Source organism: Pleurodeles waltl, chromosome 1_2 (genome assembly GCF_031143425.1).
Source record: "Pleurodeles waltl isolate 20211129_DDA chromosome 1_2, aPleWal1.hap1.20221129, whole genome shotgun sequence".
Classification (NCBI taxonomy): Eukaryota; Metazoa; Chordata; class Amphibia; order Caudata; family Salamandridae; genus Pleurodeles; species Pleurodeles waltl.
Genome location: NC_090437.1, coordinates 180,052,002 through 180,079,318, shown reverse-complemented (window position 1 = coordinate 180,079,318; position 27,317 = coordinate 180,052,002). Strand labels below are relative to the sequence as shown.

At 41.5% G+C, this 27,317-nt stretch overlaps 1 protein-coding gene across 1 annotated transcript in view; it reads left to right on the top strand.

Moving 5' to 3' along the window:
* Nucleotides 1-27,317, top strand: part of PRKG2 (protein kinase cGMP-dependent 2) — a 791,389-nt gene that overhangs the window by 418,396 nt on the left and 345,676 nt on the right. The window contains exons 7-8 of the mRNA XM_069237440.1: nt 12,812-12,889; nt 14,237-14,331. Coding sequence (XP_069093541.1) covers nt 12,812-12,889; nt 14,237-14,331 — 173 coding nt within the window. The remainder of the gene's footprint in view (nt 1-12,811; nt 12,890-14,236; nt 14,332-27,317) is intronic.

Genomic DNA, 27,317 nt, shown 5'->3' with positions numbered 1-27,317 from the left:
TTCTTAGTATGGACTGTTGAGATTCAGTCATGAGCCATTTCTGCAGTTCTTAATTTGAGGCGTTAGTTGTAGGTGGGACTCATTTTTGGGAACCAGCACTTACTTTTCTGCATCAGACTTTCGCCCAGCACAAGAGAGAAGCACAAGGAAGGGAGGAAAAGACGATCAAACAGTGACAAATGGAGAATGCAGCGATGAAAAAGAATTACAGGAGTGAAACTAAGGGGCAGGGAGTGAATGGTGGTGGAAGAAAAAGGCTTGAGTCAGGGGCACTGGAAGTAGGGATGCAGGCGGTACAGCAGCATCCCCAAAAGAACCTTTCAGGAATTCAGAGGGAGAATGAGCAATAAAGAGGTTTTTTACATTTTGGGGCAGATTTAGGAGCCCCTAGAGCCTCCTTGCGCCACATTAGCATATTTTTTTTGACTAATGTGAACCAACAAGGCCAAAATTGCTGCGCCAAATTTACAAAGTGGCACAATGCATGCATTGTGTCACTTTGTAACCCTTTGCGCCACAATATGCCTGAGCTAGGCATAATGTATGCAAAGGGGGTGTTCATCTGTTGGGGGGGCCGAAAAAATGGTGCAAAGAAATCTAAGAGATTTCATTGCGTAATTTTTTTTAGCACGTTTTATGCATGCTCAGAGCAGGAGTTAAATGGAGGAACAACTTTGTTTACAATGGGCCTCAATGGGCTTTGGAGGATTAGCGTCAAAACTCCGAACTAGCATCAAAATTTTTAATGCTAGTTCCCTAACTATCGCCATGGTGCGCCGTATCTTACATTCTGCGCACATGTGGTGGCGTTAGGGGCGCAAAGGGGCAGTGCAGCACCACTTTCCTTAAATTAGGCCCTTTGTGTTTATTGACTCCCCATTACTAGGAGTTGAAAGACGGGTGTCAAGTGCCAGGAAATGCCTTTTGACAAATTGCTTCGTATTTAATATGGGGATTAGTGTTTCTTTTTCCTTTCCCTATTTCAGTCAGGAAATTTTGTAATTTGAGCCAAATGACAATGTTGCTGGGGTACAGCAAGTGTTAAATGTTTTCTAATGCAGAAGAAAATGTAAATACGTTTTAATTAATTTTGCAAATATTTTAAAGTAAACCAGCAGCAAAGAAGGTACAAATTAGGTTGATTTTGTTTGTACTTCTGACATCTGATGTAAATAAAGATTTATTTGCGTGATGTACAAATGACAAATAGGCACAGCCATCCAATTTCTACATACTCTCTTTTGTGCGCCATATACATTCGGTAGTAAAATCAGTGGCCTAACATAAATTTAGCGACCCTTTCAGGAGGCAATTTCAAGGGAACAGATGCTCTCTAAAATGGCATTGTGCTACCACACCATGCTTCAGTCATTTATTTGGGACAGTGTGCTGTAAATTTTGCCACTAGACACACAATACTTCCCTGCTATTTTTCTGCTTAGTGGACACCTCTCATTTGCTACACAAGTTCTTTGTGTAATAATTTGATTTTTCACAACTCCTATTGTTTCAGTGACTTAATATTAATGTCAGAACCCCACTCTGAAAAGTGTCCCAACGTCACTTGCATGGGGTAGAATACAGACTGTGCAGCCTTGGTGTTCGGCAATCCCGACATTCATCAGCGATGGATGCAGGCTCCTGAGATAAACTTTGAGCACTGGCACTTATGATTTTACAAATTCAGTACTGCATTTCTTCTCTGGTGTTGTGCTTTTGTTGTTCGTCCATAAACCGTCCCTCTTAAATTTAAAATTACAGAGCTGTAAATCTGGATAGGGAACTCTCTGGTCGGAGCTTTAACTGAAAGGTAAAAGTACATCCTTTTTGGCCCAGAAAAATGATAAACTTATAAAATTAGAAATTGCACTCCTTTTTTATTCATTCCCCGCCATCTCCTTTCTCTTCTTCCTTCTCTCCCGTATCTTCTTGCTCTTCTTCTGTGAGAGTGTGGAAACTAGATCAGAATTGATATGACTGCCAGCACGTTGATTATTAGCAGGGAAAAGTACTTGTAGGTACTTGAGGTGATCAGCCGTCATCAACAATCCAGGGTATTGCAGATTTCTGCAGCGGGTTTCTCCACTGCTTGTTTCTCCATAGTTTGCACACAGTTCTCTTGAGGGTTAGGATAAGGGGTGCTCCGCCTGATTGGTGGGATGCTTCGGAAGGCTTGGGCTCGTTGCTTCTACACGAACTCTTGAACTGTAGGGAACCAAACGTGAATACATTCTCTTGCCAGTATTTTAGCTATCCCTCGGTTATTCATACTAGGCCTACTGTATCATTTGCCTTGTATGTGCATCAAGATGCATGACTCTCAGTAGCATCAAGATGCATGACTCTCAGTAGCAGTACCTATTATTTGACTGCAGTACTCTTTTCTCACCGCAAGAGTGCAATATATGTTGACTTTAAACAGGTTCCTCTATTTTTGTTTGTAGTCAGCCCTAATTCTCCTTGGTTGCTAGGATCACTTCATGGGTGTTGACAACTAGCATTACATGCTCCTCACTCTTTCTGTCTCCCCCTGCTCTATCAAGATGGTGGTTCTGGGTCCTCAGATAGGTGATTGTTGGTGCTGTTGGCACCTGTGTAATACTCCATGATACATTTCAGTCTCTATGAACTACATTCAATCATGGAGAGTGGGTATGGGTCACTCTCAAAATGAACAGCACCAAAGAATCCACGATCTTCCAAGATCGATGGCTGCAGATGTGACTACATTTCAAGAAATCTAATGGCTTTTATATTTATTTGAGAATGTCACTACGTAGTGCCCAGCTGGTACAGGCTTTTCTTTTTTGAGCAATTAGACAAAGAGAACTGCAGTGACAGTAAACCTGTCAGTCCAGTAGGTAAAGACAGCAGCATCAACTTATAATTACCTATATGTTTAGCAACATGTCACCAGTGGATTAACGTCTCTACAATCTGCACAGTAGCAGTGAATTACATATCATCAGGATTACAAAATATTCTCAATAGTACCACACAGGGGCGCCCAAAGTTTCCCCCTATAAGCATTCCACTTTCCCCAAATTGTATTCCATTTGTTCACGCACCCCCTTCCCACTTATACAGCCCTCCTCACCAGCATGCACCAGTCCATGTCTTTCTTCCAATCTCCCAAACTCGGGCTCTGCTCAGAGCTCCACATGTGAGCTATATTTCGCTTGGCTACCATCAGTCCCAATGTGAGCCAGATTCGGTCCATATGATTAAGGTCTGTTTAATCCCAAACATTGAGGAGGCACCATTTAGTTGAAAGTGTCAGGTCGCTCCAGACCACGTCACTGAAACAAGTCAGTTCTTCTCCCCAGTAATGTTGAAGCACAGGGCAGTTCCACTGCACATGAAAGACTGTACCCCCCGGCCACACTTTCTAGGCCACCATGCTTGATCCATTTTGCCCATTTTAACCAGGTTAGTACATGCATAGTAACTGTGATGAAGAATTTTCAGTTGTACCAATCGAAATCTGGAGCATATGGCCACCTCCAATGGGGAAGCCAGGACCTCAGGTCGCTCCCCCTCATCTAACTCTCCCACATCCTGCATCCAACTTGCCTGCAGCCTAGTCAAATGATCTGGAGAGTTACTGATCAATTTACGATAGGTTAGCAAGTTCACCTGTTTCGGCATATATTCATCTAACAACCTATTCTTGAATGGGGAGGGCTCAGGGAGATCTACTCCCCTCAGGATTGCTTTCCGTAGAGCATGCTTAATTTGTAAATAGCGGAATGCCTCAGTGGTGGCTAATTTGTTCTCTGTTTGTAACTCTGAGAAGGATATAACTTCTCCTTGCCTTCATACGTCACCCACTTTAAATAAACCAATTAAGTCCCATTTGTCAAAGCCTCTTTGTGTAGCTAAGGTGCCCAATCTCGCCATATCCCACTAGTTTGTGGCTTGTGTAATCTGGCCCCTCCACCCCATCTCATGTAGTGTGGTGTGCCAGAGAGTCAATGTGGTGGCTGTAGGGCTGAGCAATGATGCGGTCTCCGAGCCGTTGTAGATGGCTCTAAGATGGCCTCCAGGTTTCATGTTGTCTCTATCCACTCTGTTAACCAGCTCCCCCTCAGGGAGAAGGACCCAGTGGTTAATGACAGTCAGTCGAGCAGCCCAATAGTGCCTTGTTATATCAGGGAGGGCTATACCACCATCCGTAAAAGCAACTTTGCAAAAAACACATCCCAAAATCATACAGACTGCATTTAGTCTTAGGTCCTTTCTCCTGCCAGGATTAATGTAGTATGTACTAGTATCAGGTAGAAGGATTCCCTTGGTAACAGGAAGCAACTCCTTCTGTAGGTCAGATCAGATCCATTTGGTACAATATTTTAGCAGGTGAAGCATAGGCTTTTTAGTTAAAAACAGTTGAAATGAGTCTACCACAGTATGGAAGCATGTACGAAAAGCTCATTAGCTTTATGCATTTTTAAATGCTAATGCCGATTTGAGGCCCTGTGCTTTCAGTGGACCAGCTGGCACCGTCTGAAAAGATGCAGCCAAAGTAAGCTAAACTCTACTTTATGAACTCTCATTTTTCCTTGTCCAGGGTGAGAAACCTGTAAGCCCTGCGTCAAGTGCTTACACTGAGGGCACATAGATTTGGATCTCACCATTGACGTTTAGGACTGTAGGGATTTTAGTTAGCTTCTGCCTTATTGAGATCTGGAAGCCTTCTGCAGTTAATGACACACTGAAATGCAGCCTTTTGTGTCTCCTCTGCCCAGTGTGCATGGAAAATGTATGTATTTACCACAGCTAATCATGGAAATGTATCTGTTACTTTTGTGGATCCAGGCTTCCATTTGCCCTGCTCAAATGAGGCATGATGTAATTGATTGTTGGCATGATATAGACTTGTGGAGCCTCACATCCACACATATTCTCATTTTTCCTTCTATTCCTGTTTTAAAATGAATATATATTATTATAATAATAATGCCATGGTTGCAGCATTTATCTTCTCTAAATAAGTCCGTCCGACTCAAGTTTGTTCAACTCTTCCCCCACCAGCACGGGGACATAAAATGTGATGCATTTATAGTCAATAGCTTTAGGTGAGTATTGATCTGAACTGGAGACATCGTTCACGCTCCTCAGTGTCAGTTCTTGTGTGGTCTCGGGCACACGTCTATGTGCATACTTGCTGGCCTGGCCTATGCACTCTGCGCAGCTAACACTGTCTAGGCCACTTGGCCTAGTACTCTACATAAGAACAATAAAATAGAGAAGTAGAATAATAGAATTTTATCAGATTCATATATAACCCTAGAATGTTCTACTCTTTTCTCAATTCTCTAGCATAGAGAGAGAATTATGGACTTCTTACTCAAGGGCGATTACACTCATGAACTCAAGAAAAGATGAACCAACGCCCTTGTAGGTGCAATAATATATTTATGTACATGGCCAGTGCAGTTCTTCACATAAGACAGGAGACCAAAAAAGGTGGAAAGGTCATGCAGGACCAAAAGCAAGGTCCATACCAGAGCAACACATCACAACTTTGTACAGATAACATCTTCTCATTGCCAGACCTTGGATCTTCACTCAGAGCATGCTGTCGGAAGCCACTTTGTGGAGAGGCCGCACTGCGCACACACGTATAAAGATTCAATCCACCAGATCACAGGAAGTGATTATATTTAGCCAGCAGCATTAGGACATTGTATAGTGTGTACGATCCTGAGGCGCTATTTCTTCTGAAATTGTCTGCAGAGAATTTTGTGTGACACAGTGAGAGGAGGACAGGGAAATGAGACCTCTTCTTTGCTATTGTGTTTACACACCATAATGTTTTGTGTGATGGTAAGGCAGTACAGCCTACTTCTCATTTACTTTGGGTAAGATGCACCCACTGTCCGTTTTCAAAATGATTACATTAAAAAAACGGCATTTTCAGAAAAACACTTCGCACCTCTTTACAACATGGAATAACTTATCCAGACATGCATGGGGTAATATAATTTCCACAATGTTGGCCTATATGTGGTTTTACCTCCAGATGTCAAGTTTTACAGTTTGAAATACCGAAAAAGTACTGTTGAAGTTTTACCTATTTCTGACCTTTTTCCCTGTGAATATTTACCGGGCCTTCTTCAGCCAGTACATTTAAGCAGGTATGACCTGCCAAAATTTATCGGTAAAAAATTCACCTATTGGAAAAATATGAGTCATAATTTCAAAACCCACCGAAATTATCCGAGGCGCTCATAGTCGAGGATTCAGAGTGCCACTTTTGGTACAATCATCCTTTGTGCTCGAACCAAGATTTAACGTGGAACTGAGAATGAGCCTGAAAAGCTACAAAAACACTAAAGGGCATAGTTATACTCGGTTTGCGCCGAATTAGCATAATTTTTTTATGCTAATTCAGCGCAAACCTAACTCCATATTTATACTTTGGTGCTAGACATGTCTAGCGCCAAAGTTACGGAGTTAATGTCATTTTCTGGACGTGGAAATCTACCTTGCGTCAATGAGATGCAAGGTAGGCATTCCCGTGCAGAAAACAACGCTATGGCCCTTGCGCCATATTTATCCCCCTTGCTAAAATCATGCATGGGGGAATAGGGACCTTAAATAATGGCACTAAGCTCCTCAGCGCCATTATTTAACGCCTAGGTATGGGCAGGCGTTAGGGGACCTATGGGCTCATTTCCATGGTCAGAGACCTCGGAAAGAGCTTACAGGTGCCCTTCCCTGGCCCCGGACACCCCCATCCACACCAGGAAGAACCCTAAGGATAGGGGGACCCCATCCCAGGTAAGTAGAGGTAAGTATAGTAATTATTTTTTAAGTGCCAAAGGGGGGCCTAACTTGGGCCCCCTACATGGCACTGAGCCCAGTGGCCATGCCCAGGGGACATAAAGTCCTCTGCGCATGGCCATTGGGTTGGGGGGCATGATTCCTGCCTTTACTTAGACAGGAGTCATGTCCATGGAGGTTGTGCATCGAAATATGACGCTAATCAGGTTAGGGTCATTTTCTTGACTCTAACCTGACTAGCGCCATCCTTTGATGCAGAACCTCCAGTTTTCCCTACGCCTCTCCCACCCGCTTAGCGTTAAATATTTTGACGCTAACCGGGCCTTACTGACGGCTAACGTCATACCATAAATATGATGCCCGGTGTCTTGGGATGGCACTAGCCAGCGGTATACTTTTGGACGTGAAACCGCGTTAGCGCAGTTTAGCGTCAAAAAGTATAAATCAGGGCCTAAAGATCTGTTGCAAACATAAAACCATGTAGAGACGCCACTGTATTTCTAGGCTAAGTATAATTCAAAAGGCCAAGCTGATCACTGTGAGTGCAACCCTCGTGTAAGGAACAGAGCAAGATGCATAAGAATATGTGGCATTTTGAAAGTTCCAAGTATAGATCGAGTCAGAGTAGGGTGCCACATGAGCCCAGAGGCAAAGCATGGAGGGAGAGCTTACATTTGTAAAATCCACATACATAAATATTCAGGAGCTCTGTTGGGGGGGCATTTAAGATGTGGAACGGTAAAATATCCAGTGATCAAACAACTCCACACCGTTGCAAACGATAATTAAAAACACTAAGCTACCAGGCCATGAAAAAAAAATGTTCTGTGGCGTTCTACAACACTGATTTACCACTTTGTCTCCAGTTTGAGGCCCTGATATGCAGTTTCTCTGACTTGACGACACAACTTTAATGTTGCCATGGCTGCGAGATATATTTCTTCTCAAAGACAAATAGCTTGGTGATTGTGTGCGCTCACAAGCAGTAATCCTCCTCCGAGACGTATCCAAGAATCGCTTATGACCCGAGTGAACGTGCAGTACCAATACGGCACGTTCTATTTCATGGAACCCCTCGTGTGTCCTCCCCTGTTTGTGCGATAATGGTACATTCCTCCTCAGAGTGCCCAGGGAGTTCCCTGACGAAGTAATTTAGAGTGTTGCAAATTCTCTCTTCTTGACTCTGCTCCTCTGGGGCGGGTTACCAGTGTAACGAAACACCGCAGCAGATGTTACAAATTAATAATTCATATCGGTTTCTGATGTATTTGCTGTAGAGCACAGATTTAAAAGAAAATGTTTTTCCAAAATTTTTATGGTTCAGATTTATGTCAATTCTGACCAGTGAAATTACAACAGAGCAATCTGCGCGTCTGGATGACTGTTAAGGGTGGAGAGGAATACCGTCGCTAAAAACATTTCTTCAGGGATCTGCAGCAAGGCTCGGGCGACCTCAAACCTTATTCCATATCAGACGTCTACAAATGTTGGCAGTTTATGGAAACCTGTTATTTTAGTGGCTGGGAAGGAAGCGCAGATATGTTTTCTTACGTTGTCAGTACTGGGCCCAATGCAACAGGATATTATGCTATGTTATAGAGATGTGTGCTGCGCTTCTTTTGCCATTAGCATGGTCTCGCAGTGCCATCGATTTTCGGCAGACTGGAATCTGATATCGTATTCTTTGAGCTGGACAATCAGCAGTGTTGGTGCGGATAGGATGCTGCTTTCACGTATATGCGTGACCTGATTTGTGGTAACGTTTGGTGTGTGTAGCCGGAGGTCTGGATATGAGCTAGTTGGTAAACCTGCATGCGCATTGCACAACTTAAAGTATGCATCTGAGCTACTTGAGAGTGATACGTTTTGTCAGCATCATAGGATTTTTTAACTAGACTCTGTGGTGTCGGGTGGGTGTTGGTTTAGTGTGGTATGTGTTGTAGTGGCTTGGCAGATTGTTTGTTGAGAGAGAGAGAAAGATGCTGCATGAGCTGGGTGAAGTCCACCTTTCAGGTGCCTCTGAATTGTAATGCTGTTTGAGCATTGCCCTGTCTAATGTATTCTTTGGATGTTGTGTGTTGGTTCCAGGTGGAAGGTTGTATTCACAGCAGTGTCCATTTTTTGGGTTGTGAAAATGTTTCACTATGCACGCATAGTCATGAGGAGTTCCTGGTTACTGACTTACCCTTAGCTCACGGAGTTTGAGCTTTTCTGACATTTAAGCCCCGTGTGATTTCCTTTGATTGTGAAATTTTGCAGGTAACTTGTGAACATTGTGTATGTGACTGCATACCTTGCTTAGCTTTTTCTCGCATCACTCCTCCTCAAGCAACAACACCAAAACATTCAGCACAACACACAAGACAGCCTTTGTACATCTCTCAAATAAAGCTTGTATAGTCCAAACAGATGGATATTAATGAGTTCTCAGCAGCACTCATGATAATAAACAAAACAAACAAAGGAGCACACTGAACTGGGCTGCATACAAGTATGGTGTATAGCAGTTGCAACTAGTATTGGAGTGTGAGTATGAGAAGGTGCAAAATTATTATCTTGCAAACTTCGGGTGTTTATTGCAAAAGCTATGAAAAATTGACAAAGATATTGAAGTTCTACTCAAATTCGGCTTTCACTTTCAAATTGTGAATTTCCTTTGCTTTTTGTTGGAGGATGTAATGTATATTGAGTAACCTGTAAATAAACCTTACATTCAACTACATGTTCATGAGGCCAGATCAGATACAACTAGTGGACTGGTCCAAATTGAAAGTCTAGGAATCAAAATGTTTGAAAATGTTCCTAGACCCACTTCAGAAGAAACACATTGTAATTTCTTCTAACTTTATCAGCTTTTGAGAAGAAAACTACTCCTTGCACAGGCTGCCACTTAAATTGTAGCTGATGCCGTAGAACCAGAGGCTGAATACTTGAAGCAGGCTGGTCCAGCTGGAGTCCTGGTGCTTTGGAGATTTCTTGCAGAAACTCTTCCAAGTCCCAACACAGAATGGGACTTAGTTGTGTTTTTTAGAGGTGATAGAAGCCCAGAGTGGTATGAGGATGAAGTTCAATCCAATGTCATGAACTGCCAGTGGGATACTTTTTTCTGAAGGTTTTGCTGGACCTCTTGAGGAGATTTTATTAAAAGTTTCCAAAATTTCTTCTGGTGCCCTAACAACCCCGGGTCACTTCTAAAGCTCCAGGACCTTTGGGAGAGCTTTTGGGGACTCTCAGCATTTGAGGCAGAGGTCAACAGCAAGTCCAGTCTAGGTCCAGTTGCCACTGCCCAGCTGGGCATTTCCAGGAAACAACCTCTTATAGGTTTTGTGCCCCTTAGCCACATAGCAGGTCAACCAACTGACCCTTGGAGTCCACTTCTTTGTCCTGGGTTCAGGAGGGAATAGGGCTAGTCCTTCAGTGTTCCACTTAGGTCGCAGACAGCTGATCCAATCCTCTTGTAATCTTCCACAGGTCCAGAAAGTGTTATCAGGAGGTGCCACCTTTATGTCTTGCACCAGCTCCTGGGTCAGGGGTAAACGTTCCAGGGACAACCATAACAACTTTTTTCCACAATTCCTGTTTATTCTACTTCAAACAGCCCCACAGTGCCATTCACTCTCAAAATCCAAGATAGGGAAACCCTCCCCCCCTTGCACAGAGCCTGTCCGACAACTCAGATTTGTGGCCAGGATATTGAGCAGTACTCTCTGCTGTGGTCACACAGAACCAGTTCTGGGGGTAGGTATCCTCCTATGTTTTTGGTGCCAACCTGACTAGGGGTACAAATGCTGGGGTATTACCAGGTGTCACCTAACATTTACTTGTGACAGGGAAGGCCCTTTTGGAGTAAATTAGGGTCCTGGGCCAACCTCAATTGGTCTTCCTGAAAGAGGGAGAAAACACCTCCTCACTCCCAGGCCTTTGCTTAAACTTTGGGAGCTCACCTCTTTCACACTTAATTAAGGCACAGTATAGGTTGGACCGTTGCTGGAGAGTTAATGCAAATTAGCCTCCACCAGTATATGGCAGGGGAAAGTTAACTTTTTAAAAGTTAAGTTTCCAATATATTTAATGTAAATCAGACTTCATCATTGGATGGGATTTTATTAGATATAAAAATACATCTATGGATGGAGTGTGTAGCTTATAGAGATCAAAAGTCATAGATTTGGTACATCATCTATACACTGACAAGTGACAATGTCAATTTTGGCCTAGTCTCTGGGGGAACAGGACATTTTCAAAGTTACACCTGTTCCACTCTTAGATATTATGCACCCTACCTTGTAGGCAGCAAGATGTGCTTGAGGGAGACATATTTAATATTTAAAATCATGTTTTCCAACCTGTGAAAACAGGACCTGTCAGCAGGGCTCAAGCTGCTGCTCTCAGGCTAATCAGGGTAGGACTGAAGCCGTCTTTTCACGGCCACTATAGTAGATGGAACAAGGTGCTGCAGTCCACAAGTGGCATTTACCTTTCCATGCCATGGATGAACATTTGCACTATACACCATTTACTATGGTCTTATAGGAAAGTTATATGTGCCAACCAGGTTGTAAGCCAAATTTGAGCTGTTTTAGGGTCTGAAGCGCATACAGTGAGGACTGGATAGCAGTATCCCAGTGTTAGTGTTCAAGATTATCAAGAGATGAGTCCCAAAAAACAATGAAAGTCTGTGGTTGACTACTCAAAAGGGGTTACTTTGCAAACAATACCCTACCCTGCTTTTTCCACTATGAACTTTAAACACTGAGAAATGTAGTAGCTTGTGCACAGGTATATGAGTTTCTTGCTTGCTTATGTTATCATAGTTTATAAAATTTTGTGTAGGCCACATTAAGCCATTAGTATGGATTAACAGAGTTGTAAGACTTTAGGTAGCCTCACATCCTGGTCTTGAGAATTCCCTTTCAGTCTGGATTCTGATTTCAGGTTAATCTAGTTGGATACTCAATAGTTTGAGTGCAGGGCGTAGACTCCATTTCTGTACATGTTTAGTGACATGAAATAATGCGCACCAAGGGCCGCATATTTGGCTTCGTAATAATGCATCCAATATCTGCAAGTGTGAAATCAATGGCACTTCCAGCTTTTGGACGTCATTAAATATTTTAGAGCTTTATTTAACAGTGATCACCCAAGCATGTTAAGGGAACACTATGGTGTCGTTTTCTATGCACGTGTTTCTGGATTTGTATTGACAGCTACTGAAGTATTTGTGATGATGTGTCTGGCCTTGGCAACTGTAAAAACCATGTAGCAATAAAGCATACTAATGAAAGCACTTAATGCACGTTTGTTATGGCACTGCCGATGACTGCAAATACAAAAATAAATTATTTCAATGAATTTTTCTTGTATGGAAAATATATTAAAATTGAGCATGTTAACCTCGTGCTCTATATATATGTATGTGGATTCGTCCTACGACCTTATGCTCCTTCTCTTGCTTATCAGTTATCGGTGTCATGCCTGAGTGACCCTAACACTATTTGGTTCACGTGGTGCATTGACCACGTGAGTGGCTATTTTAACTGTCTGAGGTTTTGTGGTTGGAGAGTAAATTACATAGCTTTATGCCAAAGGTTAATGTTCTGTACTATTTGGCTTGCATTTATGTTCTTCTCAGTACTTGTAATGACTTTACGCTAATATTGGAACACCCTCGGTCATTTGTCAGATTATGTGCCAATGTGTTTTAGCTCCGAAGCCCCTGTCGCCCTTTTTTTGGTGCTTCTCTGGATATGTATAACATACATTATATTGAAAATGTTTGGGGCTACCCAGTATTCTTCAGAAGCCGGGTTACATATGCTATACCTAGAACAATGGATCATACGGGCAAAATCTGAAATGCCTAACCTTTCTTTGGAGTTGGTGAGTGGCATGGTCAATCAATTCACACACGCAGGTGCTCACGCATACACGTACGCGCACGTGCACGTACATAGCTACCCCTAACATTCCCCCTGTTAGTCTGCCCCGCATTAACCATTTGTTGCTCTTGCCTCCACTCTAACAGGAATACTACGACAAAGGAGATTACGTTATTCGAGAAGGAGAGGAGGGGAACACCTTTTTCATTATAGCAAAAGGACAGGTAAAACATAAAAACGTGGAACTTGCATCCTTATTTCGCATATTGTAATGTGAAACCTATTTCATATACTGACTTATTTCACATATTAAAACTTATATCACATATTGTAATGTTGAAAGTGTGCATCACTTATACACATGTGGACACAAGCAGGGTCCAAAGGCAGCATCCAAATGAGTATGGGGTTGTAAGTCTCACAAAAAGCATGAGCTTGTGACCAACGGCTGTCACCTTAGCCTGGAGCAGAGTTCCACTGGTAACACAACCCAAGCAGGCGCGCGTTGCTGTGGATCCCAACGGTCTCGGATTCATGGGACAAACGTTTTAAACAGAAAGCTCCGGAGCAGGGCACACCTGGGCTTGCGAACACTCGAGTCTGCTCCTTTCCGTTGAGCACGTGCCCCAGCTGCAGGGAAAAGGTCGGGCTCCCATTTGACTACCACGAGCCAGAGTTCACCATAAATTAATCATGGCAGACGTTTTTCATCGATGCGTATTGTATTTAAAGCAAAGATAAAGAGGGTTCTTTGTTTTCCTTTTTTATTATATTTTATCTTTGGGTGTTTCAGGAGATTGAACCACCAACAGGGTGCAAGGAAGGAGCTACCTACCAAGCAGTGAGACATGAAATGACATTTTAGGGGGTCAGGGAGAAAGAGATGTATTATGAGGTATAAATAAATATAGCAACACAAAAGGATGATGGACGGAGTGCTGAACAATGCAAACACTCACCTCCAGTTACAGATCTGGGTTTAATCCATTGTTCTTTTGCTCACCATGCCACCCCAGTTTGGGCCCTCCCTGGACCGGCAACAAGCATCCTAGGACCAGTTTCAGGGTATCACCCTTCATCAGCCAGACTAGCTTGAATCCAGTGGCACAGTGAGCAAGCGACCCACGTCTGGGCATACCCTTCCCACTTAGGGCAACTTTAGCAACACAAAAGGATGATGGATGGAGTGCTGAACAATGCAAACACTAACCCCCAGTCCCAGATCTGGGTATAATCCATCGTTCAGGGTATCACCCTTCATCTCCGGCCCAGGATGCTTGTTTCCGGTCCAGGGAGGACCTGGCCTGGCAGTTCGGGCTGGACTGTTCCAATGAGGAACAGGGTCAAGACTGATTTGCATATGGCTGGGTCCAAACTAGGGTGGCATGGTGAGTAAAATAATGATGGATTAAACTTTTTGATCCAAAGTCATATTTTCTGTTACTAGTCAACTGTGTTATATTTTGAATAGTAGAAAAATAGCAGAAAATGTGCTACATGCTGGATTTTGGTTGATTTTCTTAGTCATAGCTCTCAGAGCTCACACATCACAAGGCTGTTTTCTACTTCAGGTTGTTGTCACCCAGAGTACCGAAGGTCGAACAGAGCCACAGCTCATCAAGACACTGGCAAAGGGGGACTCTTTTGGGGAGAAGGCTCTCATCAGGTCAGTTCTTCAGATGTTGCTTTACTCATTGGGTAAATCTCTAATGGTGTTCTTTTGTATCAAAATGCTTTTTAATTGTTGAGCCTGTAAGAGAAAATATTTGGATAATTGGTAAGCACAGGGAACATTTCATATAAACAAACTGAGCAGGAAGCCACTAATATAACTGTCCACACTGAAATTACTATTTGCACGTTATAGGTATCAGGCTTTCGTGCACAGGAGAAAGAACCACTCACAGTTCCACTACAGCAGCATTCTTATATGAAGATTCTGTGCTACAACATGTTAATACATTAGCACAATACTTGAAACATCCCTTCTAATAAATTAAAATGAAAAGAACACACCTAGACAAGTAACTTTACCACCAACTGGATAACTACTAGCTGAGAAATATGATTACTCAGAACAGGCACAGGGAGGAAATACAAAACAATGTCATAAAATACCACACCTACATATGCATAAAGCCAACAAAAGGAGTATACATGTTCACAATGCTTGCCCTTCAAACAATCACATATCCACACATCAGGACTATTACATTCAGTTACTTAGCTGCCCTACTCATCCTTGCACTTCTTTGGTCCACAGCACCCTCATACCCATACATACAGCCACCTTTAACCCTGTTTTCAGACATCATTGTACTGCCAGATAGTTTCATCAAGACTGCCCCATCGATCTCACACTGCTTCACCATAACTACTTCAATAAGATTCCAGATTCTTGAGTCTTCTGTTTTCACTGCATTGGTAAACAGCTTCAAAACCGTTATGGTATTAAAAAACGTGAATTTTCAAGTTTACCTACAGGATTCTTTATTTTAACCCAGTCTCCCACAAAGATTCCTGTTCTCTCCAATGCCACTCAGGGGTGGTTTCCAACATCTTTAAACAATCATGCTGGGCATCACATACTGTGGTGTTTCCTGCTCCTAAACAACTCAAAAGTCACACATTCGTAGTAGAAGGAGGAGTTTGTCTATCTATTTGTACTCTCTTGAACAAATCCTCTTTCCAATTCTTCCCACTGGAATTGGCAATTTGTATGCCCCCCTCCAGTACTTGGATCAACCTTTTCTACCATGCCATTGGTTTCAGTGTGATAGTTTGTAAATGGTAGTTTTTGCCTTTTGGATAGCTAGTAACTCCCCCATATCCTTGGGTATTAGCCAGAACCCATTGTCAGTAAGCAATGTGTGTGAAAGTCCTTCCCTGCAGAAAACGTAATTTACAAATTTCATAACTGTTCTCATAGTGACCTTGTTTGTGATATCTATCTTAGGTTGTCTGAAAAACATGGCAGTAAGCACAATGACACATTGTCGGCTTCCACCACTATAGCAAGGTCCTATGATGTTTATTGCCCCATCATCCCAAGGATTGTCAGGTAATCTCCTCACAATCATAAGCTCTTCCCTGAGTTTTTTCACTGTTACAGCATTCAATACAGTCTCTTACTATAAGTTTCATTTGTACATCTAAACCTGGCCACTAGAAACACAACCTCAGTCTTTCTTTGGTTTTGCACAATCCCAAGAGGGCCTTGGTGAACATTATCATTTGGAGCAGAACTAATACTGGCAGGTGACACCTGACACTAATCTTTAACCTTCACGTTCTGATAGCTCACCAGTAACATAACAGTATATCTTGCACCCTGCACTACACGTGTTTTTGCAGTTCTAACCTGTCCTGATGTGCTCTGCCACTTCCTGTCTGAACACATCATCCTTTACCTTATCCATCCTCACTAACAATCTCCCCTGCAATTTCACATACAATGAGTTCCTCAAATCAATCCTCAGATTCAGGAGCATGTTCTGCAACAATACCTTCCACCAGCATACAGAGACAGTTAGGTTGCACTTGGTTGCACCTGGAATGGACTTGACATTGAAGTTACATTCTTGTAGCACAATGACCCACTTACACATCCTGCTAGAGATTGAGTCGATGCCCTTCCTGGTAAACAAGCCAAGAGGAGTTTATGATCTGTCCTTATTCCAAAAACATTCCTCTACAGGAATTTCTTTAATTTTACTAATGCCCCAAAAATCACATAAAACTATTTTTCATACACAAAGTATTTTCAACTCTGCACCTATTTCAAACCATTTAATAATGTAATCAACTTTTCTGATTCACCCTTACTTTATTTCAGTACTTCGTGTAGCCCTTCCAAGCTGGCACCTTCATATTCAAAAATCTGAAGACATTGGGGTCTATTTACAAACACATTTTGTAGTACGTTAGTAGCACCACAATAGTACTATAATGTATTACAAAATGCTAAGTATTTTTGGCACCATATATGGTCAACCACTGGTACTGAAACTCTCTTCCATAGAAAATAAAGTAGGTGGATCTTAACATAAAATCCCATAGGAAATAATGTTAAATTAATTGAATTGTTTAAGCTACTTGAAATATAAACACATTGGATTTCACGTAAAAAGTCATCTAAAAAGAAAAACATATTATTGAAATTGAATGCAATTTATTTGATAACCTTTTTACACTTAAAAATGAATGTAACACGACTTTTACTAACATTTATTAAATTATATTTAATTCATTTTTTGAATTACTTTTATTAATTTTTGAATACTTAATGCAACATTATTTTTACTTTATGTGGGAGTTTCTTATAATTTCAGCTTCAGAAAGCTAATTTGAATTCAATTTAATGCATTTCAAATAATTACGTTTAACATTTTAATTGCACTACTAATTGTGTAGCTTTTTATGTGAGTCTAAAAATATAATAAAAGTAAAAATATTTAAAATTAGTAGACAACTCTGCCCATATGTGAAAGTTACTAAAAGTGACCTTAAGCAGTTAACTTATTTTTCATATACTTATTCAATTTATTTAAATACATGAAATACATCAATTAGTTTTTAAAGATTTATTAAAAATCCCCACCTAAAAGAAATATCCACAACCATAGTCCACAAGTCTAATGTCTGACAAAATTTACCTTATGCTTGATATTGTTTATATAAAATTGTCTTGGAACCAAAGTTATTTTTGCACCTTATCAATTAGCTTACATATAACCTTTTCTTCTATTTCACTTCATCGATGGGGCCTTAATTGTTACCTCCATTTGCTTGCATTTTTCCACAGTCCATATTTTCATACTCACTAACCTACGTCACTGGCACTTGTCTCACTTTGCCTGTACCTTTCTCTTGCAATTTGTTTTCAATAATGCCCTTTTCTGTTGCATACTTTACACTCAGCCTTCCATGCAGGATATTCTTTGTTGTTTCTAATGACCTTGGTTCCAGCACCCATAACAGCATCCTTAAAAATCACATTGTAATTTGTCATTTGAATAACTGTCCTCTACTTTTTGTATGCTTCAATGAAACTATTATTTTTATTTATGACCTCCATAAAAGCTTTGGTATTTTCAATTTTGTTAGCTGATATTTAATCTTAATTTAGGACAGGATTGCCTTTGTGCTGGAGCACATCTTTTATATTTTCAATGTTAAACGCATTATAAACTGGCCATGTTTTTTCTCCTCTAGTGTTACACCAAGTTTTAACATTGATGCTAGTCTACGTAAGTTAGTAACTTAAGATTCCACTCTCTCACTCTCCTTTTGCAAAATGATATCTATGACATATGGAAGAGGGTGCAAATCTATTTTTTTCAAACATACATGCTTATGGCTTCCCCACCCATCAGCTTGGGAAGGTGGTCGAAAACCTCCTGACCTTTCGGCACAAGGCAGTACATAAAAAATGTCATTTTTCTTGCAGTACTGAAAAGCATACAACAGGCATGTGCAAAGTGCCCGAATCCCTTTTTTTCCTCTTTGCCTTCGAGATAGTTGGTTCACCAACAGAAGCTAGAAAAAATGGTGGAGAAGTGATGTTTTCTATTTTTGAAATGTAAGAAAATCTTTGAAAAATAAGAAACCAGTACATATTTGAGCAGAAACTAAACTTAATATTAAACATGAACCTCAACTTCAAAGGTATCAGTTTTAAAGACATAGGGGGTCATTCTGACTCCCGCCGGGCGCGGTCACTGCGCGCCCGGCGGGAGCCGCCAAAATACCGTACCGCGGTCGGAAGACCGCGGTGGGTATTTTGTGGTTTCCCCTGGGCTGGCGGGCGGCCTCCAAAAGGCCGCCCGCCAGCCCAGGGGAAACCGTCCTTCCCACGATGAAGCCGGCTCGTAATCGAGCCGGCGGAGTGGGAAGGTGCGACGGGTGCTGTTGCACCCGTCGCGTATTTCACTGTCTGCCAAGCAGACAGTGAAATACTCGTAGGGGCCCTCTTACGGGGGCCCCTGCAGTGCCCATGCCAGTGGCATGGGCACTGCAGGTGCCCCCAGGGGCCCCGCGACCCCCCCTACCGCCATCCGGTTCCCGGCGGGCGGACCGCCGGGAACTGGATGGCAGTAGAGGGGGTCGGAATCCCCTCGGCGGCGCAGCTAGCTGCGCCGCCTTGGGGGATTCGAAAGGGCGGCGGTACACTGGCGGGAGACCGCCAGTGTTGCCGGTCTGACCGCGGCTTTACCGCCGCGGTCAGAATGCACTGCGGGGCACCGCCGGCCTGTCGGCGGTGCTCCCGCCGACCCTGGCCCCGGCGGTCTAAGACCGCCGGGGTCAGAATGACCCCCATAGAAGCTATGCCTAAGAGCAAGAGCCTTTTTTCTTATTTTTGTGTGCTTATAAAATGTCCATACTCAGAAGTGTATTACTCTCACTGATACTCGAGATGGAATATCGAGATATATTAGTCACAACAGCCCTGGCCTTACCCCTCATTCAATTACCCCCGCAGGTATTTCAGCGCATTGATTTTGACAGTGCATTGTATTACCATTCAGGGCTTTACAATACGTCTTTACCCCACAGCGTAGAGTTTGCAAGTCTGATATGTATTGTAATTCATAATTGTATTTATATAGTGCTTACTACCCCTAACAAGGCATTGAATCACTTTTTGGTGAGTAGCATGCTACTCCAGAATCCAAAAGAATTAGTGGTGCCTCAGCATAGGGAAATATGAGTACAGCATTAGTATTAATATTGGGAGGTATGCATTAATTTGAGCAGAGGACATGTGAGTCTGTTAGTTGATTTGAATAGAATAATGGAGGAATGGAAGACAGAAGAATCCAGAAGTGTTAATTGGGATCATAGTAGTAAGATGAGGTTTGGGATGAGTAAAGGATAGGTGGATGATGGAATAGTCTTTAGAAAGGGATTAGGGAGATCTTAGTAGTTTATTGGGGTTTGGGATGAGTTAGAGGAGAGATAAATGAGGGAGAATTTAGCAGGGTTGTTTGGGAGATCATAGTTGTAAACTGAGGTTTGGTGTGAGCAAGGAGGGGTAGAGGAGGGAAAAGTCTGAGAAGGGCTGTTTTAGAAAACATAGTAGTAGAATGGGTTTTGGATGAGTCAGAGAGTGGAGATAGTGGATAATTTGACAGCGTTATATGGTGATGTTCAGGCAGATTAAAGCTTTCGAGAGAGTACATTTTTTTTCTCTTGTACAGTAAGATTAGAGTAGTAAATATATAGATGTGTGATTACATAATCAAGGGAATAAATATGTAAGGAATATAATATATTGAGATTTCAAGTTGTGTCATATAAACACAGGCTTTCTAGAGTTACAGTATTTAAAGTTAATTTATTTATGTACTTTTATAACAGTATTTTATCTTTCCTCAATATTTCAATACTGAAATGCTTGTAGATACATAGTTAAGATAATATTTACCTATTGTGATAGATCAAATAAAAACAAAGACTCATGATCATCTAATCAATCATCTTATATAGAAACTATGCAATGACCTATGAACATGTCAAGATATGTATACATAGGAACATACACATAACATCATATATATACACATACATACACCTACACATACATACATATCTACATTTAACTGAAGTAAAATATAAGTTTGTTAAACAGGCCTAAAGAGTATGTATATATTTTAAGATACATAGGGGGTTATTCCAACTTTGGAGGAAGTGGTAATCCGTCCCAAAAGTGACGGTAAAGTGACGGATATACCACCAGCCGTATTACGAGTCCATTATATCCTATGGAACTCGTAATACGGCTGGTGGTAAATCCGTCACATTTGGGACGGATTACCACCTCCTCCAAAGTTGGAATAACCCCCATAGAGCTGAAGTCTGAATACATTGTAGTTTTTTCATTGTAGATAGAGATGATCTATGGTAGAGGCCATTGGTGTAACCCGGTTTATATAGTACAAGAGAGATATCAGACTGCACCTTGTGTGGTAATCTGCGGTGGGCAAAGATGTGTCGCAGAGTTTTCATGGTGCTGAAGCTTGATAATTTCTCCACTTGAGCATTCATTGTTAACTTGGAGTCCATGTTAATTCCAAAGTTTCTTACTTCCTTAGATAGTTTAGGAGGTAGCCCCAGATCGTCAAGTTAGGAGCAGAGTGGGTCATAATTTTTCCAGTCACCATGTGTGAATATTTCCATTTTGGAAGCATTTAGTTTGAGATGGCTCCATGTCATCCACTAGTCCACGGTTCTGAGGCAACTGAAGATTTGTGAGTTTGCAATGTCTTTGGGGCATTCCAGTTTAAGGAGTATTTGTGTATCATCTGCATAGTTGCGGCATGTGAGTTGAAATTTATTGATCATTGTTGGTAATGACATCATGTAGATGATGAAAAGCATGGGTGAGATGATTGAGCCTTGAGGGACACCTGCTTTTGTGAAGTATGATTTGGAGGAGAAACAAATAGTTCTGTTTTAAAGGTAGGATGTGATCCAGTTGAGAGAAGTCCCCTCTATGCCGGCTTTGCGGAGTCTTTGTATTAGAGAGTCATGGTCAACTGTGTTAAAGGCAGCTGAGAGGTCGAGGAGAAGTAGTGTAGCAACTCCATTGTGGTCTGTTGTGTTTTTAAGATCATCCCAGATGGCAATGAGGGCAGATTCAGTGCCTCTTTTTGGGCAAAATCCAGTTTGGTAGTCTGAAAGTATGGAGCTATTTTCAATGAATTGTGACATATGTGCAAAAGCTGCTCTTTCTATCAGTTTTCCCAGGAAAGGACCATTTGTAATCGGTCTGTAGTTGTTAGGGTCCTGTAGTGTGTGTGTGTGTGTGGGTGGGTGTGCATGTGTGTGTGTGTGTATATATATAAAAAAAATATATATATATATATATATATATATATATATATATATATATATATATATATATATATATATATATATATATATCAAACCAAAACCCTTTCAGGGATAGAGCGACGCATAAATTATGCAAAAAACAAAGGAGAACTCTGGGAAGTTCCCAATTTTAGGTGGAGAGCTGCTCTAGTAAGGAGCACCCTGCAACACCAGCGACACTCTAGATTTGCTCACCTCAAATGTCTGCTTATCTAGCAAAGTCTTTAAGCATAGGATTAGCACAGTGCTATCCTCGCCGAGCTAGATAGTGACAAAGTCTTTTGCCATTTGTACAGCAAAATCTTTAAGCATAGGATTGACATAATGTCATCCTTGCCGAGCTGTAAAATGACAAAAGCCATTTACCACTCCAGGCACAGTATTACAGCTTTGGACTGGTCAAATACCATCCAAGCCAACCTGGAATGAGTAAAGCAACCCCTGACACGTGTTTCGCTCTCATTCCAGGTTGGCTTGGATGGTATTTGACCAGTCCAAAGCTGTAATACTGTGCCTGGTGTGGTAAATGGCTTTTGTCCCAGAGTTCTCCTTTGTTTTTTGCATAATTTATGCGTCGCTCTATCCCTGAAAGGGTTTTGGTTTGACTTATACTGGGTGCTCCCTTGTGTCTGGACAAAGCTATACTCCTCTGAAGAGCTCTAATGAGAGCGAAACACATATCAGGGGTTGCTTTACTCATTCCAGGTTGGCTTGGATGGTATTTGACCAGATCTATGCATGAGCTCAGGAGTATTTGCGTAGCCTTCGTATTTGTGTATTTTTGATTTTTTTAACCTATTTATTATTTATTTTCTTTATTTTTGGTACTGTGGTACTCCCAAGGTAGTACTGTGGTACTTCATACATTGTTTAACTTATAAATACCAGTAGTAATAGGTAGGTAAAAATGTTGAACCTAATACCTACTTACATCTAAGAGTGAAATGCAGAACACAGACAAAATGTACCTAAACATAACTAGTCTTTTTTAAAGTTAGTCATTAGCCAATCACACAAAGAAGTCATCGCTATGTACAGTGATACCTCCATGAAAAACTGCAAGGTTTCATGAAAATACCACAGCTACAGATATCATTAAGTTAAAATGCATTATAATTTAAAAATACTTACCCTACTTACTTATAGTACTCAAAAAGCTCATCTGTGCACCATCATTTCTAATCTTGCCAAATGTCATGTAAATACATTCAGCTGTTTTTGTGCTGCATGAGATAGAATAGTCTATGAAAAATGCGTTGATGGAAAAACTTGTGTTTTTGACCCCCGTTTTATCTTTGCACCTTCATGATCAAGCACCACAAAACATTGCATCATCTACCAATGTAGAATGAATAATGTGTCTGCAGAGTTTTGTGGAGATCTGTCAAACGGGTGCAAAGTTATTAGTGACCAAAATTCTGAGGAATTCCTATACCTAGGTATCCTAACTGTAACTACAGCTAGCTACCGTCACTCTGTAATTCATACTTATGTGTATATTTCAATTTATATATTAAAGAGTGGCAGTCACCACTGTGTAATTATGCTTAAGTCAGAGTTACCAAAAGAGGTGCTTTTTGTTTTGCTAATAACTTTTTTGAAAACTGTATTTTATTGATTTTTCACAACACAAAAAAAGACTAAACATACAGTGCAAGAGATGAATTACCACTCAAATGTCAAATAGTTTGACAACACATATGTCCATACTCTGGTGGGTACATCTTATTAAATGAACCAAGATGATGATCTGCACAAAAGCAGCTCATGCCCAAACCACCGGGTCTCCAGCCAGGTACGGTGCTGTGCTGCCAGCAATGCTCCTCCTAGGGCATCTCAGCTCCATGAAAACACTGGCCTTCAAAAAACAGACGTCTCCTTCCCTGCAGGGGGGGCCTGGAGCCTCAGTAGTCAACCAAACAGGGGACCTGCCCATCAGGGCCAACCCGACCAGTCAATAACAATAACCCTCCTACTGTCAAGGACAGTTCAGAACTTAATGCTCAAGAAACCTAGGGGCCACAGAAAGAAGAGACAGAATTGTGTTGATTCCGAGAGGTATCACCGCCCCATACATAGCAATAGTCATATTGGGAGCTCAGAAGCAGGGAGGTACCTGGCCTCCACAGTCTCAGCCTCCCATCCTCAGACCGCACAGTATTGCTGACTAGCGGGGCCAAAGGGGCCATATCCCACAAGGGGTCTGCAGCTTCAGTCCCATGGGGCAGCACTCCTCCAGCTTGTCCAGCCAGAGTGTGTCATAACGTCATCGAGGCCACGCAGAATCGGTATATCGAGGGAGCCGATAAAGACACCGATGGAAGAAGAGCCCGTCGGCCTCCTACTTCAGTGGCGGTGCTGCACCCCAAATCAGTCTAGTGCCATAAAAGGCCAAGGCGATTCTTCTGGCCCGGTAGGTTGTAGCTTCTCTAACAGCTAGCCGCACATCCCAAAGGCTTCTGGACACAATGTAGGCCGCCTCCCTCCAATGTGCTGCAGGCCGATTCATTGCCTCAAATTTCGGGATGTCAGCGGTATAAGGGTGCTGTTAAGGTGTTGCACCCTCAGTTTCTGGGGCTAGCAGCACAGATTCAGAGAGGGTTCTTCAGGATATTACTGGGGTTGTAGGAGCCTCTTAGGAGCTTTTCCTGCTGGACAACTTGCGTGGCCACACTCCTTTTGCTAATAACTTTGGCACCATTTGTCAAACCCTCATGAAACTTTCCAAAAAATGAGTCATCCACCTCAGCTCCTCCCGGGAGAGTTTTGAGGTGATCTGTCAAGTAAGGGCTGAGGAAAAAGTGGGGCTTCAAAACACATTTTTCACCATGCATTTTCTATAGGAAAAATTTGACAAAGATACAGAGAAAACGGCTGAACACAAATGTACCAAATTTGGCAGAAAGTTAGATCTTTACCCAGAAAGTGGTCGTTTTGTGATTTGGTGTACTGAGAAACTAAGGTTCAGAATGTATAAATATATTGACAGTTGATCCTGTGGGAGTCCTGTGGGAGCGTAAATTCAAAGATCTGATTGGCCGCAAGTGCTCTTTTTCGTGTCATCTGGCTAACCCATGTGGGATTCATGGTCCCTCGGGAGAAAAGCAATTTGACTGGCTGGCCTCACCATGTAAGATAATGTTGCAGTCGCCATCACTGGACACAGGACTCTGTCTCCATGTCCTGAAAATGTAAAATAAACAAATGAATTAGGTAGTTGGTTAGCCAGGGTAGGGGCACTCTCACCCACTAGATTTATGCGGGTCACAGAGGGACCTAGCCTGGGTCCAAAAATAAAATCCAAAAATTAAATAACTTTTTCGGCCTTTTCGTGGTGCAGTGGGTCTCCCATATAACTTGTACTACTTCTCTCAATTCACATAATCTCAAAGTACGGCATTCACTCACTCAAGGCAGTACTGCTCCAAGTGTTTATTCAGGTAAACAGCCCTGATTTATTGTTTGGCTTTGGAAGTTTGTTTCTTAAAAACAATTTTTTTTAAAAGTTTGATGGATGGGTTGCATACCGACAGCTGGCATCTACCGAACGTTTCGTACTTTGAAAGGAACCGCTGAGATGGTGGTTTCCTTCAAGGTGCAGAGATGATCGCTGAGCTGACGGTCATCTTTAAATTTCACAGACAGTCCTCCATGAGAGCGGCAGAAGGAATGTCTTTCACCATCCTGAAAGACTCAGTACCAACTGCCAAACCCTAAATCAGGTCTTTAGTATAATTATTGATACATTTTATTATTACAAAAATAAAAATTAAAATACACTTAATTACAAAAATTGATAAAACATTGTAACTTATTTTGAAAAATGAAATAGATTCAAATGAACTAAAGACACAGGCCTCATTACCAGTTTGGCAGAGGGGATTACTCCGTCACAAACATGACGGATATCCCGCCTGCCGTATTACAAGTTCCATAGGATATAATGGAACTCGCATTACTGCGGGCAGTATATCCGTCACATTTGTGACAGATTAATCCCCTCCTCCAAACTTGTAATGAAGGCCCATAATGTTTTAACCAATTTCACTATATATTAAAAAAATTAAATGTTTGAAATGAAATACACATTTAATTTGAGGAGATAATGTAGTGTACATTTGTATTTCATTAGTTTGAGGCTAATATTACTTATTTTGATAGATTTTACTTTTATTTTATATTAAAGTATTTGTAAATACATTTTATTTTAAAATAATAAACTTTAGCAATTTACCCCTTACTTACTCATACAGAGAACTTGACCCAGGTTTAAGGGATCAATACCAACAGGTGACAAGTTACTAATACTAACTTTACACCTTCACATTGTGTCGTAGGTGGCTCCATTCTCTCATTTAAAGGGGAGGAAACATGTAAGATATCACATAGTGGTAAATTTCCACTCGGAAACGGTGAATATTAAATGGTGGAGAGTTACACCCAGGTGTAGGAGTAGATATATTCTGTAAATCAGGCTCAGTATCTTTTTATAAAGTGCTTCATGTCACAGGCCTTGACATTTCTAATTGTTGTAAATAACAACTGTTACTGGTATCCAGTTTAGTGATACTTAATTTATCAACATCTGAAATTTGAGTAGGCCTTACCACCAATTGATTTCATGATTGAAGGGTCACACATAGATGTCAGCAGCGAGTCCTTAACCCACAAAGCCAACTTGCTGACTTTGTGCTTTTTAGAATACTTTGAGACAAATAAGATAAAAAATTGCATCTGCTTTCAGAGACCTCTGCTCCTCTGGACTTGGACAAGTCCCAGGCATATGGAAAACCAGATCCGGCACTCAAGCCTTCTCCCGCATTGCAAACAAAGCATGGAACAATCTGCGCTACACATAAGCGCTTAATCCTCATTTCTACAATTCTACAAGAAGGTGAAGACTTGGCTTTCTGAGCAGTCCAACTTGGCCGTAGGTGTACCTCGACTCTCACCTTCTCACCTCCAGGTTACTCGCCCGGGTGGTAGTGCACTCTATAAATCTACATAACATAATATAACATAACCTATAAACACTAACCCCACTTCAACTTTGTTGAATAAAAACTTACCCTAAAAATATTGTGGCCACATAACCACTACAGCAGCTCCCATTTTAAACTCTGCTGGACCAATGCCATTGCTCTGAGGTTAATTGATATGGCCCTATCCCACCCAATCCTACAAGAAACCCACCAATTAAGGTTAGGGATATAAAAGAAACAGGGTGTGAAGGATGTTTGGAGATGCTGAAGGATACAGAGTAATATGATTTGCTCTTATTGGGAGCCGGGTGGGTCCATGAATAGTTTGGAAAATAGGTAAGAATTTGAAGAGTATGTGGTTTTGCACTCAGAGCCAACAAAAGGGGTAAGTGGAAATGTGGCTGGAGTGATCCACAATGAAAGGTTTGTAGGTGGTGGAGGGTAACACGTCGTTCAAAGAGCGCAGTAGTAGTCAAGCTTTCTAATGATCAGTAAGTTGATAAATATTTTGATTAAATCAATGATGAGATTTGGGCAGATCTGGGTGAATGAGAGACACAATAGACATTGATCTGTTGGTGTAGGCTACGGTTTTGAAGCAACAGGAATGGATAAGGTAATGTATGAATAATGAAATGTGAGCATGGTGGATTTAGGGACTGTAAGTATGGAAGGTTTCTCATTTCTTTCTTTGCAGTGTTTAACATACAACAACTTAGGCCATCCACAGAGAAATCACGTTCCAAAGCATTTTTGAGAATTTGAAAGATGAATGTGATTTTTTTTTTACCCCTGC